The sequence below is a fragment of the Gopherus flavomarginatus genome, chromosome 1, assembly GCF_025201925.1.
Source record: "Gopherus flavomarginatus isolate rGopFla2 chromosome 1, rGopFla2.mat.asm, whole genome shotgun sequence".
Taxonomy (NCBI): Eukaryota; Metazoa; Chordata; order Testudines; family Testudinidae; genus Gopherus; species Gopherus flavomarginatus.
The window spans coordinates 344,360,847-344,379,384 of record NC_066617.1 but is presented as its reverse complement, the minus strand read 5'-3'; the positions used below and the strand labels follow the sequence as shown (position 1 = coordinate 344,379,384).

Sequence of the window (18,538 nt, the reverse complement as noted above, 5' to 3'; positions counted from 1 at the left end):
AGGTCATCTTTCACTTTTCCAGTTTTTTAATGTCATTTAAAATGAATAATTATGCTCTTATAACCCAACAAGGTTTCATGCTTACATACGTAAGAGTAGTGAATTTTGAATGAATTATATCTGTATTCAGAAGGTGATTATTACTATTAAATAAGAAAGCCAGATTTATAAAACTAATTATGGCACCTGCACAGTACACTATACTCCCGACACCATCCCCATAAAAATGAAAGATTTTTTTATTAGCAAGCAGGTATAGTGCAACTATAGCACATCACTACAATCACACTGTAACAACTCAACATTACTGTCGTCTAGCAGATCAAACTATTATAAGTAAGACTTAAAGAAGTAAATCACAACTGTCTCCAGGGAAGGTGTTACTGGCTAGACCCCAATCCTACAAAATGTAAGTGCGTGTAACTTTATGCATAAGTAATTCAACTGAATTCAGTGACACTACTCATGTGCATAAAATTACATATATACTCACATCTTCACAGGACTGGAGCCTTAATTAATAAATAACCCTGTGTGAGAGACAGGCAAACAGAAAATCTGTTGTTTAGTCCATAGGAAAACTATTTCCTTCCGCAATCGAATCACTAGAATTACAGGAGGGGATGGTACTACCGTATATTACGCGGTAATACTTCCAATTAGAATACCGTTTTAAGTTGCTTATAACTTTACCAGACTTTAATAGCTTGAGATGAAATTTTTAATGCGAGGGGTCTGACTTGGCTGAATTTTAATGAAAAATTTCAGCTAAAGCAGTTCAGTCATTGCTAATAACAAGGCTAAGGAAAAATACATTGTTATGCTCATGTTAAAAAATTCTGATGACCTTCGGAGCAGGGACTTGAAATTTGTATGGGGAATAGCCTTTGTGTCAGGAATGTGATTTTTGTCATCCCCGTGAAAATCCACCCAAATTTGGCTCAGAGATAAGACTTGCGGGTGTGGGGGAAGACCACAGTTCACACATGCTTAGTAGAGACTTCTTGGATTTTAGCAGCTAAATCCCAAAGATTCCATCCACTCAGGGCATGCTCCAGCCCAAGGCTGAGCAGGACTTTCCCTGCAACCGCAGCTCTGGACCATGCTAGGTCTGGTCATCTGAACTGAGAGTGGGGAGCTGTCACTCGTGAGTTTTCAGGGTACATCTACACTTCAAACTGGGGGTGTGATTCCCAGTTCAAGGAGCCATACCAACGCTAGGTTTGACTGAGCTGGCCAGCTAAATATATAGACTTCAGCCATGGTAGTGCCACCAGCGGACGTGGCAAGTCACCCAGCTTCTCTGACAGGTACATACTTGGGATGACTAGCACCACCTACTGCTCAAACTGCTACAACTACAGATTATTTTTAGCATGCTAGCTCAAATCAGACTCATAGACGGACTTTAAGGCCATAAGGGATCATCATCTAGTCTGACCTGCAAATTGCAGGCCACAGAACTTTACTCACCCACCCACTGCTGTAATAGACCCCTAAACTCGGACTGAGTTACTGAAGTCTTCAAATCATGATTTAAAGACTTCGAGTTACAAAGAATCGACCATTTACACTAGTTTAAACCTGCAAGCGACCCATGACCCATGCTGCAGAGGAAGACGAAAAAGCCCAGGGTGTCTGCCAATCCAACTTGGGGAAAAATTCCTTCCCAACCCCACATATGGCAATCAGTTATACACTGAGCACGTGGGCAAGACCCCTCAGCCAGACAACGGGGAAAGAATTTGCTGCTGTAACTCAGAGCCCTCTCCACCTAGCATCCCATCACCAACCATTAAATTTGCTGCTAGCAGCCATACCTCAGCTATGTGCCATTGTAGGCAGTCTTGTCATACCATCCTCTCCACAAACTTAACAAGCTCAGTCTTGAAACAAGTTAGGTTTTTTTGCCCCCATTGCTCCCTTTGGGAGGCTGTTCCAGAACTTCACTCCTCTGATGGTTAGAAACCGTCATCTAATTCACCAGACCTAGGGCGGGTATGCCTCCTTGAGACGGGAAGCAAATTCCCAGCTCAAAGTGCAGACATACCCTCAACGATCAGCGTGGAGGAGAAAGCGTCTTGATTTTAATGAAGAGGGGTGAAGAGCTGGACCCATGGGAAGGAAAAGGGGAGTAGACTGGGACAGGGAGAAAAAAACTGGCACTGAAGGCTGGCATGGGGAGGTGTAGAGAGAAACTGGGAGTTGGGGTGGTGGTGGGGTGACGGGGACTGGGATCCAGGAAGAGAAACCAAGGGGTAAACTGGGAGCTGGGCAGGAAACGAGATTAGATGAGGAGCTGGAGCAACTGGGACTGGCTGGGCAAGGGGACTGGGAACCAGTAGGGTGGAGGAGATACAGATTTGACAAGGAGCCGGGTAGGGGAAGGGGAAGCTCTGTGATTCAGCAAGGGGGTTGACTTCAGGCCAGGGTGGGGAAAACAGATCAGATGAGGGCCTGGGAGGAGGGAACTGCGAATGGCTGGGCAACAAGATTGGGTGGAATGAAGACTCCAGAGAGTCAAGACTTACACTCCCCTCCAGAGCCTGGAATGGAGCCCAAGATTCCAGAGGCCTGGTCTACACTACGCGTTTTAACCGATTTTAGCAGCATTAAACCGATTTAATGCTACACCCGTCCACACAACAAGGCCCTTTATATCGCTATAAAGGGCTCTTTAAACTGGTTTCTGTACTCCTCCCCGACAAGAGGAGTAGTGCTGAAATCGGTATTGCCATATTGGATTAGGGTTAGTGTGGCCGCAAATCAACGGTATTGGCCTCTGGGCGGTATCCCACAGTGCACCACTGTGACCACTCTGGACAGCAATCTGAACTCGGATGCACTGGCCAGGTAGATAGGAAAAGCCCCGCGAACTTTTGAATTTCATTTCCTGTTTGCCCAGGGTGGAGCTCTGATCAGCACGGGTGGCAATGCAGTCCCAAATCCAAGAAGAGCTCCAGCATGGACCATACGGGAGATACTGGATCTGATCGCTGTATGGGGAGACAAATCTGTTCTATCACAGCTCTGTTACAGAAGACGAAATGAGAAAGCCTGGAGATTTTTTCAAGTGCTATGATACAGAGTCCACAGCACAGTGCTGTGTGACAAGCATAATGGAAAGCCAAAGAATCAAATGGACGCTCATGGAAGGAGGGAGGGGGTACTGAGGACTCCAGCTATCCCACAGTCCCCGCAGTCTCCGAAAATCATTTGCATTCTTGGCTGAGCTCCCAATGCCTGTAGGGTCAAACACATTGTCCGGGGTGGTTCAGGGTATATGTCATCAATTTACCGCCCCTCCCCCCCATGAAAGAAAAGGGAAAAAAATCGTTTCTTGACTTTTTTATATGTCATTCTATGTCTACTGCATGCTGCTGGTAGATGCGGTGCTGCGGCACTGAATAGCAGCATCCTCTCCTCTCCCCTCCCCTCCCCGGTGGCAGACGGTACCGTACAAAAGGACTGATAGCTGTCCTCATCATCCTGTGAGTGCTCCTGGCTGGCCTTAGGTGAGGTCAGCCAGGGGCGCCTGGGTAAAAACAGGAATGACTCCCGATCATTCCCGGTAGATGGTACAGAACGGCTGGTGACCGTCCTCATCATAGCAACTGGGGGCTGAGTTCCATCAGCCCCCCCGTTTCATGTCCAAAGAAAAGATTCTATACTGCCTGGACTATCACAGCAGCGGGATGCTGGGCTCCTCTCTCCCCCACCGTTTAATGTCCTGCCTGGAATATCACAGCAGCTGGAGGCTGCCTGCCCCTCATTTTATCTCACTAAAAACTCAGTGTTTCTTATTCCGGCACTCTTTATTACTTCATCTCACAAATGGGGGGACACTGCCACAGTAGCCCAGGAAGGTTTGGGGAGGAGGGAAGCAACGAGTGGGGTTGTTGCAGGGGCACCCCCCATGAATGGCATGCAGCTCATCATTTCTGCGGGATCTGACACAGAGCGGCTGTGCTCTCTGGTTCTCCGATACACTGGTTCTCTAGTACACTTGCCTCATATTCTAGGCAGGACTGACTCTATTTTTAGATAAACCATAAAGGAGGGATTGACTCGGGGAGTCATTCCCATTTTTGTCTTTGCGCCCCCGGCCAACCTCAGCAAAGGCCAGCCAGGAGCAAAGACGGTTACTCACCTTTGTAACTGTTGTTCTTCGAGATGTGTTGCTCATATCCATTCCAGTTAGGTGTGTGCGCCGCGCGTGCACATTCGTCGGAAAACTTTTACCCTAGCAACTCAGTGGGCCGGCAGGTCGTCCCCTAGAGTGGTGCCGTCATGGTGCTCGATATATACTCCTGCCGGCCCACCCGCTCCTCAGTTCCTTCTTGCCGGCTACTCCGACAGTGGGGAAGGAGGGCGGGTGTGGAATGGATATGAGCAACACATCTCGAAGAACAACAGTTACAAAGGTGAGTAACCGTCTTTTCTTCTTCGAGTGATTGCTCATATCCATTCCAGTTAGGTGAATCCCAAGCCTTACATAGGCGGTGGGGTCGGAGTGAAATGTGCAGAATGAAAACTGCTGAGCCAGAGACTACAGCATCTCTTGACTGTTGAACCAGGGCATACTGCGAAGCAAAGGTATGGACCGAGGACCAATGGAGCTGCGCGACAGATCTCGTGGGTAGGAACACGAGCCAGCAAGGCGGCAGATGAAGCCTGAGCCCTGGTAGAATGCACGGTGATGTGGCTTGGGGAAATATGAGCCAAATCATAACAAGTGCGGATGTATGCCATCACCCAAGATGAGATCCTCTGAGAGGAAAACAAGCAAGCCTTCCCTTTGGTCTGCTACCGTGACAGAGCTGGGGCACCTTACGAAATGGTTCTGTCAGCGCAATATAAATGCGAGCACTCTACAGATGTCCAGGGAGTGCAATTGTTGCGCCCATTGCGTTGAGCTGTGGGTAACATGAAAGGCCGAAACCACCCTAGGGAGGAAAGCCGGGTGCGGTCATAACTGCACCTTGTCTTTGTGAAACCTAGTGTACGGCGGAACCACCGTAAGAGCTCTGAGCTCGGAGACTCGTCTGGCCGATGTAACAGCTACGAGGAAAGTTGTCGTCCAAGACAGGTATAGCAGAGGGCCGGTCGCGAACGGCTCGAATGGGGGAGACATAAGTCTGGTTAAAACTAGGTTGAGGTCCCAGGTTGGGGCTGGGCGGCGCACCCGAGGGTGCAAGCGCTCCAAGCCCTTGAGGGACCTCGAACCCATAGAGTGTGAGAACACAGAACGTCCACCTTAGCCTGGCTGGAAGGTAGAGATGGCTGCCGAGTGTACCCTCAGCGATGATACCGCCAGGCCCTGCCGCTGAAGGCCAGAGGCAGGCCAAATAGAGGGGATCGAGACCTCGGTAGGAGCAAGATCGAGTGTATTGCACCTGTAGAAGAAGCGCTTCCACTCGGCCCAGTACGTCGACCAGGTGGAAGGCTTCCTGTCACCCCAGCTCAGTTACGCAGCAGCCACACCGTGAGGCGAAGAGGCTGCAAGTCCGGGTGACGAAGCCTGTCGTGGCCCTGAGTGATGAGGTCTGGGTGGGTTGGCAGGGTAATTGGGTCGGTTATTGACAGGCCGAGCAACGTGGTATGTCAGTGCTGCCTGGACCACGCTGGAGTGATCATGATGATGCTCGCGCTGCCCCTGCGGAGTTTGAGTAGGACCTAATGAACCAGTGGGAACAGTGGGAAGGCATAAAGGAGTTGGCCTTTCCACGGCATCAGGAATGCGTCCAAGATCGATCCCGAGGAGAGACCTTGGAAGGAGCAGAACATCTGGCATTTTCTGCTCTCGCAGTAAGCGAACAGGTCTATGTGAGGAAAAATCTCCACTTCTGGAAAGCAGAACGCCTCACATGGGGCAGAGTGACCACTCATAAGACAGTAAAGACCTGCTGAGTCAAAGCGCCAAGGCGTTCCGAACGCCTGGGAGAAAGGACATCACCAGCTCCATCGAGTGGGCCATGCAAAAGTCCCAGAAATGGATGGGCTCCTGACAAAAGGGGGGAGGACCATGTCCCTCCCTGGTTATTTATGAAGCACATGGCCGTTGTGTTGGCTGTAAACACCGAGATACAACGGCCTCGCAGCTGCCGCTGGAACCCCTGGCACGCCAGGCGGACTACTCTCATTTTTGGGGCATTGATGTGGAATGCCAGCTCCCGAGAAGACCAAAGGCCTTAAGCTCGGAGGTGACCATGAGCACTTGAGCAGAGAGATGACGCGTCCGTCGTCAGAGGCAGTGAGGGCTGGGGCGGATGGAACTGCATCCCTGCCCACACCAGGGAGGGAGTTAGCCACCACTCTAGGGAGCCTAAGGTGCTCGAGGGAACGGTGACTACCATGACCATTGGCTCCCTGTTCGGGTGGTACGCCGAGGTGAGCCGGACTTGGAGAGGACGGAGGCGGAGCTTGGCGTGTTTGGTTACAAACTTGCAGGCAGCCATGGACCCAGGAGACTGAGACAAGTGTGAGCCGAGGTCGCTGGGAAAGTCTGCGGACCTCGGATGATTGTTGCCATCGCCTAAAACCGCAGTTGTGATAAGTAGGCTCCGGCTAGGTTGGAGACCAGGATAGCCCCTAGTAAGTCCAACCTCTGCGTGGGAACCAGAGTGGATTGCTCTATAGTAATCATCAGGCCTAGACCTGTGAATAAGACCGTGACGATGCCCACGGGCTGAGTGGTTTGTGTCTCGGAGTCTCCTCGGATAAGCGGATCGTCCAGATACGGAAAAATGCATATCCGACATCACCAAAGGTAGGCGGCGACTATGGCCGTAAACCAGAAGTACTGACGGTTGGCTAGAAAGCGGAGGTATCTCCTGTGCAGAGGGAAGATGGCGTTGCGAAAGTACGCGTCCTTCATATCGAGGGCGGCATAGTAGCCCCCAGGAGGCAAGGATGGAATAATGGTTCCCAGGGATACCATGCGGAACTTCAACCTTATCCTAAACTGGTTGAGTCCGCGCAGGACTAGGAAGGTCTGAGACCTCCGTTCGAGTGGAGGACTAGGGCATAACAGGAGTAGACCCCCTTGCCCCTTTCGTCAGTCGGCGTCTGCACCTCTTGTACGAGGAATTGCTCGTGAGAGGGGTCCCTGAAGGGGGACAGGGCTGAAACAAATTAGAGGTGGTACCTATGCTCCACCGTGCGCAGGACCCAGCGATCTGAAATTAACTGGGGCCACGCCAGGAGAAAGCGGGATTGGGATCCCGGCCTGTGACTGGTACACCGCCCTCAGGCGCACCTTGGAAGGTTTGTCTTTGGTCCCAGTGGTAATTGCGAGGGACCTTGACCTTGGCTCTTTAGGGGTCCTGACGTTCGTCTGCGACCACCTTGGCCTCGCCGTTTGCCAAAGTCCTGTCTCTGGCTAGGCACAGAGTATGGCGGCTGGGGACAGAAAGGCCTGCGTTTGGTCGCTGGCATATGCATGCTGAGAGAGCGCATTAGGACCCTATTGTCCATAGGCTTCGCAGCCTGGGGCTGTCTTTGCCGCGAAGAGGCCTTTACCAACAAAGGGTAAATCCTGAATGGCCTACTGCAGCTCCGGCCGGAGGTTTGAAACCTGAAGCCATGAGATGCACCTCATGGCGACACCAAAGGCCAGAGTTCTGGCTGCTGAGTCTGCTGCGTCCAAAGAGGCCTGGAGGGACGCTCTGGGTACCTTTTTCCCCCGTCCTCCAAGACGGCAGCGAACTCTTGGCGGGAGTTTTAGGGAGAAACTCCATAAACTAAACTACCTTCACTCAGGTGCTATAATTATAGCAGCTAAGCAAGGCTTGTTGCTTTGCTACCCAGAGCTGCAGGGCCTCTGCAGAGTACACCTGGCGGTCAAGTAGGTTCATTCGCCAAGCCTCCTTTGGTTTCGGGGCTGGCGCCCGCTGGCCATGCCAATACCTCTCCTTAACCGATTGAAAGACTAGTGAGCAGAGAGGAGAGCGGACAGACGAGTAGTCGTACCCCTTAGAGGGCCCCATACCGGGTCCTCTACCTCTGGGACCTCCTCCACCTCAGGTTGTGGAGGTACTAAAAAAAGGCATGGGCAGAGTCTCTGACTCTATCGGACCTTGCCCAACTCAGCACCGGGGATCGGCACCAGGAGGCGTACCAGTACCTGGAACGAGATCCAGACCTGCAACCAGAACGGTGCCGGGAGGTCGACCGAGATCTCGAGGCTCGGGGAGAGGCTACGGGAGTCACGGTACCTGTCGCGGTGCAGGGAGTCGGAATGGTGCCGATAGTAGCGGGTCGGCGAACGGGATACCGACCGGTGCGGTGAGTGCGACCAGTACCGATGAGGAAAACAGCACCGGGACTGCAAGTGATGTCGGGTGTGCCGATGGGACCTGGAGCGTCTGCGGGACCGTGATCATGAACGGTGCCGCTCTGCTGTGCTGGCAGAGGATGGTCATATGAAGAGACTGTATTACCCGCACCGGCGGTGCCGGGGTCAGGCAGCATCGACTCTGTCATGGCAATGAGATCCCTCGCCGTTGGTAATGTCTCCGGCGTGGAGGGAACAGCAGGCTCAACCACAGTGCATACTGGGGAGCTGTCAGGCACCGGATTCGACGGCCCTCGTGGGACCGGGATCGACGGTACCGAGGTCGTCAGAGCTTCGGTAGGTGTCGGTGCTGGACGATCCGACTTAGACGAGCTCTCTGGCTGCGGTGCAGTTGGCACAGAAGCAGCAGGAGCAGTAAGCTCAACCACGGCGCGTGCCAGGGAGCCGTCAGGCACCGGATTCGACGGCCCTTGTGGGACCGGGATCGACGGTGCTGACGTCGTCGGTGCCTCAGCAGGTGTCGGTGCCGGGCGATCCGACTTAGACGAGCTCTCTGGCTGCGGTGCAGTTGGCACAGAAGCAGCAGGAGCAGTAAGCTCTACCACGGCGCGTGCCGGGGAGCTGTCAGGCACTGGATTCAATGGCCCTGGGGGACTGGAATCGACGGTGCCGATGTCATCGGTGCCTCTTCAGGTGTCGGTGCCGGGCAATCCGACTTAGATGAGCTCCCTGGCTGTGATGCAGGTGCCACGGAAGCAGCAGGAGCAGGGGGCTCAACCACGGCGCGTGCCGGGGAGCCGTCAGGCACCAGCAGGAATTGTAGGCTTTCTCGACCTCGGAGGAAGGGAGCGGTGCCGAGTCGACTTCGGTGCCGGCGACGGCCGGTGCCGAAAGGCCTTGGCAGTACCGGCGGGGTCCGGTGCCGAGGAGGCGCTTCTGCCAGCTGCTTGATCATCGCTCGGTGCCAAAGGTGGAGGGGTAAGTGAAAGTCCCGCTCCTTTTTGTTCTCGGCTTAAAAGCCTTGCAAATGGGGCACTTAGCTGTCAAGTGTGATTCCCTGAGGCACTTCAAACAGGAGTCGTGTGGATCTCCCTTCGGCATCGGCTTCTGGCAGGCCGAGCCCATTTTAAAACCCGGTGAGCCGTGCATGGGCTCCGGCACCGGGTGCAGGGAAGGGGCTACTTCCTGAACCCCGCTAACTATTACTAAACTAACTATGTTAGCAAAGAAAAAACGTATAACTATACAAATATATATATAAAAGGATTATAACTGCATAACTATATACGAGAACTACGAGTAGCTAGGGAAGTGGAGGTCAGCTAAGCCGCGCTCCACTGTTCCAACGACCGACACGGGCAGTAAGAAGGAACTGAGGAGCGGGTGGGCCGGCAGGAGTATATATCGAGCACCATGACGGCGCCACTCTAGGGGGCAACCTGCCGGCCCACTGAGTTGCTAGGGTAAAAGTTTTCCGACGAATGTGCACGCGCGGCGCACACACCTAACTGGAATGGATATGAGCAATCACTCGAAGAAGAACCCATGATAGCAGCAGACGGTACAGAACAACTGGTAACCGTCTCTGCTACCTTGCAATGGCAAATGAAGGCTGCTGTATAGCACTGCAGTACCGCCTTTGTCAGTGGCATCCAGTACACATACAGTAACAGTGACAAAAGGCAAAACAGGCTCCATGGTTGCCATGCTATGGCGTCTGCCAGGGTAATCCATGGGAAAAGGGCACGAAATGATTGTCTGCCGTTGCTTTCACGGAGGAAGGAATGAGTGACGACATTTACCCAGAATCACCCGCGACACTGTTTTTGCACCATCATGCACTGAGATCTCAACCCAGAAGGGGGAGACTGTGGGAACTATGGGATAGCTACGCAGAGTGCAACGCTTCAGAAATCGATGCTAGCCTCGGTACATGGACGCACAACACAGAATTATTGTGCTTTGTGTGGCCGCGTGCACTCAACTGTATACAATCTGTTTTACAAAACCGATTTATGTAAAATCGGAATAATCCTGTAGTGTAGACATACCGAGTCTCACCATTCCTCTGATGTCAGCAAACATCTGTAAAACCCACTGGCAAAGTGTCCCACTCCCTTTCAGTGCTGGTTCACAATAGAGGATGACAACCTACTAGTTCTATCAGTAACTCAGTTAGCTCAAGCGGCAGGGGTCCTTGTGGGAGAATCTAAAGCAGGGGTTCTCAAACTGGGGGTTGGACCCCTCAGGGGGTCATGAGGTTATTACATGAGGGGGTTGCGAGCTGTCAGCCTCCACCCCAACCCCACCTTGCCTCCAGCATTTATAATGGTGTATATATATATTAAAATGTGTTTTTCATTTGGGGGGGGGGGTCGCACTCAGAGCCTTCTTATGTGAAAGGAGTCACCAGTACAAAAGCTTGAGAACCACTGATCTAAAGGTTCCAACCTTATTGATGACCCATGCGAGTGTAAATATGATGCCACATGACAGAAATTCTGTTTTTTCTATTTGCTTTTTTGAAAACCTAGGAAATTAAATAGAAACAACAAGATTATCAAGGTTGTTACAGAGACAAGGTGGGTGAGGTAATATCTTTTACTGAGCCAACTTCCAATAAAAGTTGGAATGACATTCCAATGAAGTTGATCCAATAAAAGATATTACCTCGCCCACCTTGTCTCGCTAATATCCTGGGACCAACACAGTTACAACACTGTAAGCAAATTGTTAAGGATACAAAATCAACCACTCAAAAGTTATGAACTGCTACAATATAAATGGTCAAACATCACTATCAACATATCCCAGAGGCATTGTTATTGATAATTATACAAGTGTAATTTTGTAAACACAAAAACACAAATAATCACTTCTTAAGGGATCCAGTGGATAAACCAGAGATTTTTATGAAATTCTGAATTATATAATTACACAATATTCTTAGAGTTCTTACTGATTTTCAAGCAAAAGTTGTTTTAAAACAAGTTAAAATTACGCATTTGCAAACGCCTTTACAAAATATCAAGTAATCCCAAAAAATTGGAAGTCTTCAAACTAGTTCTTAGGGGATTTTCTTTTTCTTTGTCCATTTGTTTGTAAATCAACACAGATTCAACTGCAAATCACCACATTAAAAGTGCATATGCTATTCCTGAGCCTCAATTTCAGCTTCAGCAGGAGCCATCAATCCAGGCTGAATGCTTCAACCCACATCCAAGGGCAAATGTCAAATCACGGAGCCCTGCCCTACATGGGACCGCAATCCCTTCCCCCTGCTGGGTAAAAGCTGCACCAGTTCCATCGCTTTTATCCACCGTTTCTTTGCTTTGCTGGCAGTGGCTTTTTTGTTTTTTTGTAAAGACCCATCACTCACCGGACCCATAGCCTCTTCCAAGGGCTGTTTACGGGGACCACCCCAAATCACCAATGGACCCAGAAACCTGATTTCCACCCCCATCTCCAAGAAACTTCAGCCCAAATGAAGCAGCCCCCGGTGCCGGGATGTGACTGCTGGAGCCCGGGCGCCCACGAGCGAAGCAAGGGCGGAATCTCCCCAGCCCACCCGGCCTGAGGCTGGGGGGGAAACGGCCCCGGCAGCGGCAGCAGCTGCTCCCACGCGGGGGTGGGGGGCTACTGTAGGCTTTGCCAGACACCCCCCCGGTGGCTTCCTTCGCTGGCCAGGCAGCTCCAAAGCCGGAGCCCGGCCCCGCTGCCGCGGGCGGTGCTGGGGGGGAGCCGGGGTACCTGGAGAGCGAGTCCACGCTGGGCTGGCGGGCTGCAGCCGGCCTGGGGCCGAGGCTCTCGCAGCTGGAGCTCTTCTCCATCGCGGGCGGCGGCGGATGGGGATGGGGACGGGGCGGGCTCGCCGGCGGCCGCTCAGGCTCGGGGCCCGGGGCCGGCTGGCTGCCCGCGGGCTGCAGCAGGGCGGCCGAGGTGGGGCCGGGCGGCTGCCATGTCCGCCCGGCGTGCAGCGCGAGGGGGCGGGGGAAGAGCCAGCCCCCCGGCCCCGCCGGCGGCGAAGGGGAGGAGAGACGCCCCCGAGCTAGGAGGCGGCTGGGACCGTCCGACCACGCAGCCTCCCCACTCCCCCACGCGGGGCGTAGGCCGGGCCCCCGCTGGGCCGCCTGCCCAGTGCCCTCGGCCAGCCCCCGGGAGCGGGAGCGGGGTGAGCCCCTCAGTCAAGCCTGGGGAGGATGGATGGCCGGCCCGGGACGCCTGAGATCCAGGCTAGAGAGCAGCCACTCCCGCCCTTTCCCATTCCCGGCCCGGCGGAGGAGATGCCCGAGGCAAGGGACTGGTCCCGCAGCAGCAGAGATTGACCCCGGGAGATTGCTGCTAAGCGGGGTGGGCCTGACACTGCAAGAGCCCCCTCCCTTTCGCATCCCCTGGCCAGGCGTGCAGGACGAGGGTGGCCAGGGGAACTAATGCTGCTAAGGAAGCAGTGGTCGCAGGGTAGGTGGGACCAGCGCAGTGATTGGAGCCACACCAGCCTCAGCCCAAAGTGACAGTTTCTATGTAGGGCAGACCAGGAGGAAAGGCAGGAGGAGGGGAAAGGGGACCCCATTCATCCCTGATGCGTTTACAGAATCATAGAATATCAGGGTTGGAAGGGACCTTAGAAGGTCTCTAGTCCAACCCCCTGCTCAAAGCAGGACCAATCCCCAACTAAATCATCCCAGCCAGGGCTTTGTCCAGCCTGATCTTAAAAACCTCTAAGGCTGGAGGTTCCACCTCCTCCCTAGGTAACCCATTCCAGTGCTTCACCACCCTTTGATGCCAAAAGTGTTGTGTCAAGGGATTAACTTGGCCCATGGGAGTGATAAAACAGCCACCATGAAGTTGCTAAGAGGCAAGGGTGGGATGAACACCTTGCTGGAGACCACCGGCCCGTCCCCTCTCCCAGCCAAGACAGAAGGCGCAGGGGCCAGAGACCCATTGCTGGTGATGACAGCAGGAAGTGGGTAAGGGTAGGATCCTGCTGAAGGGGGGCCACAAGTCTGGAGATCCTTTCCTGCCCAGCAGAGCAGAAAGAGGAGAGAGCCCCAGGGAGATACAAAAGATGGATGGATATGGTGGTAACAAGCAGAAAGAATTAGGCCCAGGAGGCCTGTAATTTTCTGCTTAGTGGAGTTGCTGGAAGGACACTTCAGAAGCATTTATTTGGGATTTAATCTGTGATGTGTTATAGCCTCCTGAAGAGGTTGAGAGAGGGGCATCTGTTTAGTAGGAACTAGACAGATGATACCTTAAAGAAGGATTTTAACCCCAAGGAAAACATTCAGATCTCTTAAAAAAAAACACCAGCCTAACAGTCAGTCATGTTTCATTCTTGTCTATCATTTTTTGCCTTCCACATTTGTTAACTATTGTAAAATCATAGAGAACAAAGCTGGAAACACCCTGTCTAGAAGGCCCTTAAGGGGTTCACGTGTGTGTTTGGGGGAGGGGGAAGAGCAGGGTTGTGGAGGAAGGATTGCTCCCTACAGTATATTCTCCAGTGCTAATCACTAAACGTATTTACATTTAAACAAAAAGGGCTTTTCTTCGTCCTAGCCCCTCTCCCAACTTCATCCTGCAGATGCGATGACAGCGCATTTATTTCCATGTTACAGAACTGCAGGTGACAAATGCAGGGCTGTGACTGTTCTGTGGGATCACACAGAAGTTAGGCATGTGGGAGAGAGCTTGTTGAAGTGCTGGGCAGGAGGTCACAAGGAACCTTCCCCACTCCACTATGTGCCTCTTCCTCAAGGTCAGGTGCAATGGTAATCCCCAAACTCCCCTGTCTAGTGCCCTTGGAGATGCAAGCCACTTCCAAAGGCCATGGAATGTTGCACCAATTCTGCTATTCCCTAGAAGGGTTTGTGCCTACAAAACTCCCTGAGGTGACTGTTAGCAGTAATATTACTGTGATGGGTTTGGTCACAGAGAACCCCTGGGATTGTCACCTTACGTGCTAGAATTACCTTTGAGCCTGTTTTCCCTGCCAGCTTGGGACTCCAGAACCCTGCCTTGTTGAACCAGACACTCTAGCCTGCTCCAACGCAGACCCAGGTCTGGTCCACACCCCCAAAGTTGCAGATTTTAACCAAAAACTGCTCAGCAGGTCACCAATCTCCAACATCCAGACACCCAGTTCCCAATGGTATCCAAACCCCAAATAAATCCGTCTTACTCTGTATAAAGCTTATACAAGGTAAACTCATAAATTATCCTCCCTCTTTCATATTTATAGAGAGATATGCACAGCTGTTTGATCTTCCAGGTATTAATCACTTACTCTGGGTTAATTAATAAACAAAAGTGATTTTATTAAGTATAAAAAGTAGGATTTAAGTGGTTTCAAGTAATAACAGACACAACAAAGTAAGTCACCAAGCAAAATAAAGCAAAAACATGCAAGTCTAAGCCTAATACATTAAGAAACTGTTTACAGATAAAATCTCACCCTCAGAGACATTCCAATAAGCTTCTTTCACAGACTAGACTCCTTCCTAGTCTGGGTCCAATCCTTTCCCCGGCACAGTTCTTGTTAGTTCCAGCAGACATCTTAGGTGGAAAACAGAGGATTTCTCATGACTGCAGCCGTCTTTGGCACAAGGCTGGAATCTTTTGTCTCTCTGGGTCCCCACTCCTCCCTTCTAAATGGAAAAGCACCAGGTTTAAGATGGATTCCAGTATCAGGTGACATGTTCACATGTCCTGTGAGATCCCAGCCTCCGTTCTTCCAGGGCTGGCCCACACGTACCCAGGAACATAGGCGCCGACTCCATGGGTGCTCTCCCTGCTCACCTCCACTCCGCCACTCCGCCTCTTCCCCTGAGCGCGCCACCTGTCCTCTTTTTTCCGCAGCTCCCAGGGCTTGTGCCACAAAACAGCTGTTTTGCAGCGGCAGGCACTGGGAGGGAGTGGGAACGCAGCGCGCTCAGGGAAGAGGCAGAGCCGGGGTGGGAATTTGGGCAGGGGTCCAATAGGGGCATGGAGGGGGTGGAGTTGGGGCTGGGACTTTGGGGAAGGGGTTGGAATGGGGACAGGAGGGCGCAAGCACCCACCGGCTCCGGAAAAAGTTGGTGCCTATGCCCAGGAAGGTTCGCAAGTAAAGAGCCATTTACAGGTCATTGATTCTGAAGCACCTTTAATGGCTTTCACTTAATGGGTTTACATCAGTAATACAAGTTTATATCTTATTTTCCTAACTTCAGACATAGAAATAATACATGCGAACAAATAGGATGAACATACTTAGTAGATCATAAGCTTTGTAATGCACCTTACAAGTCACCTTTTGTATGAAGCATAGTCCAGTTACATTATATTCACACTCATAAGCATATTTCTATAAAACATGATTTCCATAAAACAGTTACACTACACCAGTGGTATCCAATGCAGTGCCCGTGGAGCAGGAGTGAGGCCTGGGGGGCAGGGCCTAGAAGGAAGGGGCAGGAGAGGGTTTTCAAGAGGAAGAGGCAGGGAAAGAGAGGTTCCAGCACTCCTGCTGGAGTGTCCGGCTTTTAGATATTACAAAGTTAGCAAACCTAACCAGGCCAGTGTGTTACACAGGTGTACTTCATGTCTTATGATGTTTACACCTTATGGCAGAAACTGGTTAAATCTGGTTATTAGTGTCTTGATAGATTGTCTTCTGTGCAGGCTGAAAATGACAGTTTTCACATGCTTGTAACTTCCTTAAAAAAAACCAATTTTCTTTTCAAACCAAGTAAACGCACCACTTCTAAGTGAGGAATCTGTGTCAAGCTTGTTTTAATTTCATCCATTTTTGCTGTGACCTTGTCATTTAAAAAAGTGTGTTTAGAAAAAAAAATTAAATGGGAAAATATTTCCCATAACTCAAACAAGGTTTCTAGCAAAAATTACAACTTTGTCAGGCAGGAACCATGGAAAATGTCAGACTAAACATATCAGTGTTTATGAGCAAGCAATAGCAGGGACTTATGAATAGGGAAGGATTTTTGCAAACTTAAATATACACCAACCTTGCTTAGAATAGGATCAGTCACCACTATAATAATCTGTTCTATCAGGGCTTCTGTACAGTATCCCTCTAATATGTGTGTGACTAATCACCTGCTTTAATAAGTTGTGAGCTAAGTCACAAGATTTCTTGTTTTCTCTGATACCTGTAGAAGTAATATCTCCAGATAATAACTCATCCAGCAGGAAGTGGATTTTGCCTTCTCCCATTCCAGTGATGCCTGTTTTCCCCATTCTGTTCCTTTTCCCACTCACCCTTTCCCACTATAAACTGCTATTGTGGAACGCTGGGTAGACAGGCAAATATCCTTCTAAGTAAATGCTGATATTTCTTCATGAATCAGCCATCAGGGGGTGCACTAACAGCGGAAAACTTGCATCTTTGTAAGAGATTAAATTAAATCTTACCCATTCCTGATGATACGGTCCATTTGCCAGCTCTTCTCAAAACTGAATTCCCAAGACAACATACATTTGTTTCTGTCTTCAAGACTTTTATTCAGAGTCTTTAATTATCTGTGTTTAGATATTACCTTTACCGCCTCTGTTGACCATAGTTTGATAATGGTGCAATCGTTACAAAAGTCAAGTAGGAATTACAAAAAATACATCCTCCTTTGCTATGTGAAAGTATTAAAGCGCCTTCCTTTCTTCCTAATTTGCCATTGATGTGGCATTGCTAAGTAGTTTATTGATGAAGTGCTCTGTTTGCTTTTCACTTCCCTGTTTTGTTCTTGGCCTTATCCCCAGGGACTGTGAAACCCTATAGAAATCCCCATTGATGCTTAGAAAATGAGAACAAAGCTAATCACCTCCTGGATCTGTCTTGCTGTTGAAAACAACTAACAATCTGCACAGTGAGTCTTTTGCCCAGCAATACCTCTTTTTTAAAGTCAGCAAGAATTTCTCTCTGTGAAGTGAGTTACCTCAGGGCTCTTACAAATGCCAGAGAATTAACGAAAGGCTCCAACCGTAACCAAAACCAATTAAAGGCAATTCACAGAACAGTTTTATAACTGGTGTAAAATGAGCAGAGCTCAGTCTCAACCTAGTTTTTCTTGCCAGATCCCTTACTATTGTCTTACAAATCACATTAGAAGCTGTTCCTTTAGAGAGGACAGCCTAACTGTGATGTAATGACTCAAAACATAGCAAATATTATTAGAAAATTAAAACCACACCAAATAAATAACACAGTCTCATGCGTTCATCTTTAAATATTTCCAGTTGACACAGGTAAGTTAAATGAAATCCCGAGAGTCAGAGATAGACAGAAAGTTGTTTAAGAAAATTCATTAAGGCTATTATCCGAAATGGAGGATTGTCAGATGTCCTAAAAAATCCCATTGTTAATTGTGCTTCATAGTCTCCCACTCTGTAACATCTTTTATGAGCTTAAAAAACATTTGACTGACTTTCAGAGGTGCTTAGCACCTGTGGCAGCCATTAGCTGAAAGATCAAAAGAAAGGGTGGGCTTGTGGTTTGGGAATTAGCCTGGGCTTTAACGGTTCTTAGTTCAGTTCCTACTCGCTATGTGAGCTTGAGCAAGTCATACAGGGTCTGGGTCTTCTCTTGCTGGTGTAAAACTGGTATAAGTGGGAGGAAAATCAAACACTGGGGCTCAATTTTGCATCTGTAAAATTCAGATAATGTTTGTCCTGTCTATTTAGACGGTAAGATCTTCAGAGCAGGGACTCTCTCTTACGGCAACATGGCCCTGGTACGTGCTTGGAACTCATAGGTTCTACTCTCTGCAATACAAATAAATCATCACTGGATCCTGATCGCTGTTGGAAATGGCCAAAGAAAAACTTCACTGGTGGGGTCCTGCAAAATCCTAAAACCAGTTCTGTCTGTTGGAGCTCTTAGAAGCCTCCATATTTCCTCTCCTTACTCATAAATTCCTGTGTCACTGCCTGACTCTTTCTAGCCAACTCTTTAAATAGTTCATGGCCCTCCCAGTTTCACACAGTGTGCTTGCGTCTGTAGTATCTGCATCAGGCTCCGACAAATCTGCAGCATGACTCAGTCCAATAATTGTTCTAAAACCACACAACCAGAGACACCCTGGTGTCTCCCTTAGATTCATTAAAATGGCTCTCAGATTTATTACATTTTCTTGTCTGCACATTTTAAGGGCAGTGGGCAGCTGTGGAAAAAAGGGATGAATTGTCACCGGCTAGACTACACAGGGATGTATTGTCCATGAATCACACTGGAGGTGGTAGGTGTTGTTTTTG

At 50.1% G+C, this 18,538-nt stretch overlaps 1 protein-coding gene across 1 annotated transcript in view; it reads right to left on the bottom strand.

Annotated features, from left to right (window-relative positions):
• MTMR2 (myotubularin related protein 2) overlaps positions 1–12,165 on the bottom strand; it is a 93,751-nt gene extending 81,586 nt beyond the window's left edge. The window contains exon 1 of the mRNA XM_050941314.1: positions 12,047–12,165. Within this exon, the coding sequence (XP_050797271.1) occupies positions 12,047–12,126 (80 nt within the window). The 5' untranslated portion in view covers positions 12,127–12,165. The remainder of the gene's footprint in view (positions 1–12,046) is intronic.
• Between the last annotated feature and the right edge of the window lie 6,373 nt (positions 12,166–18,538).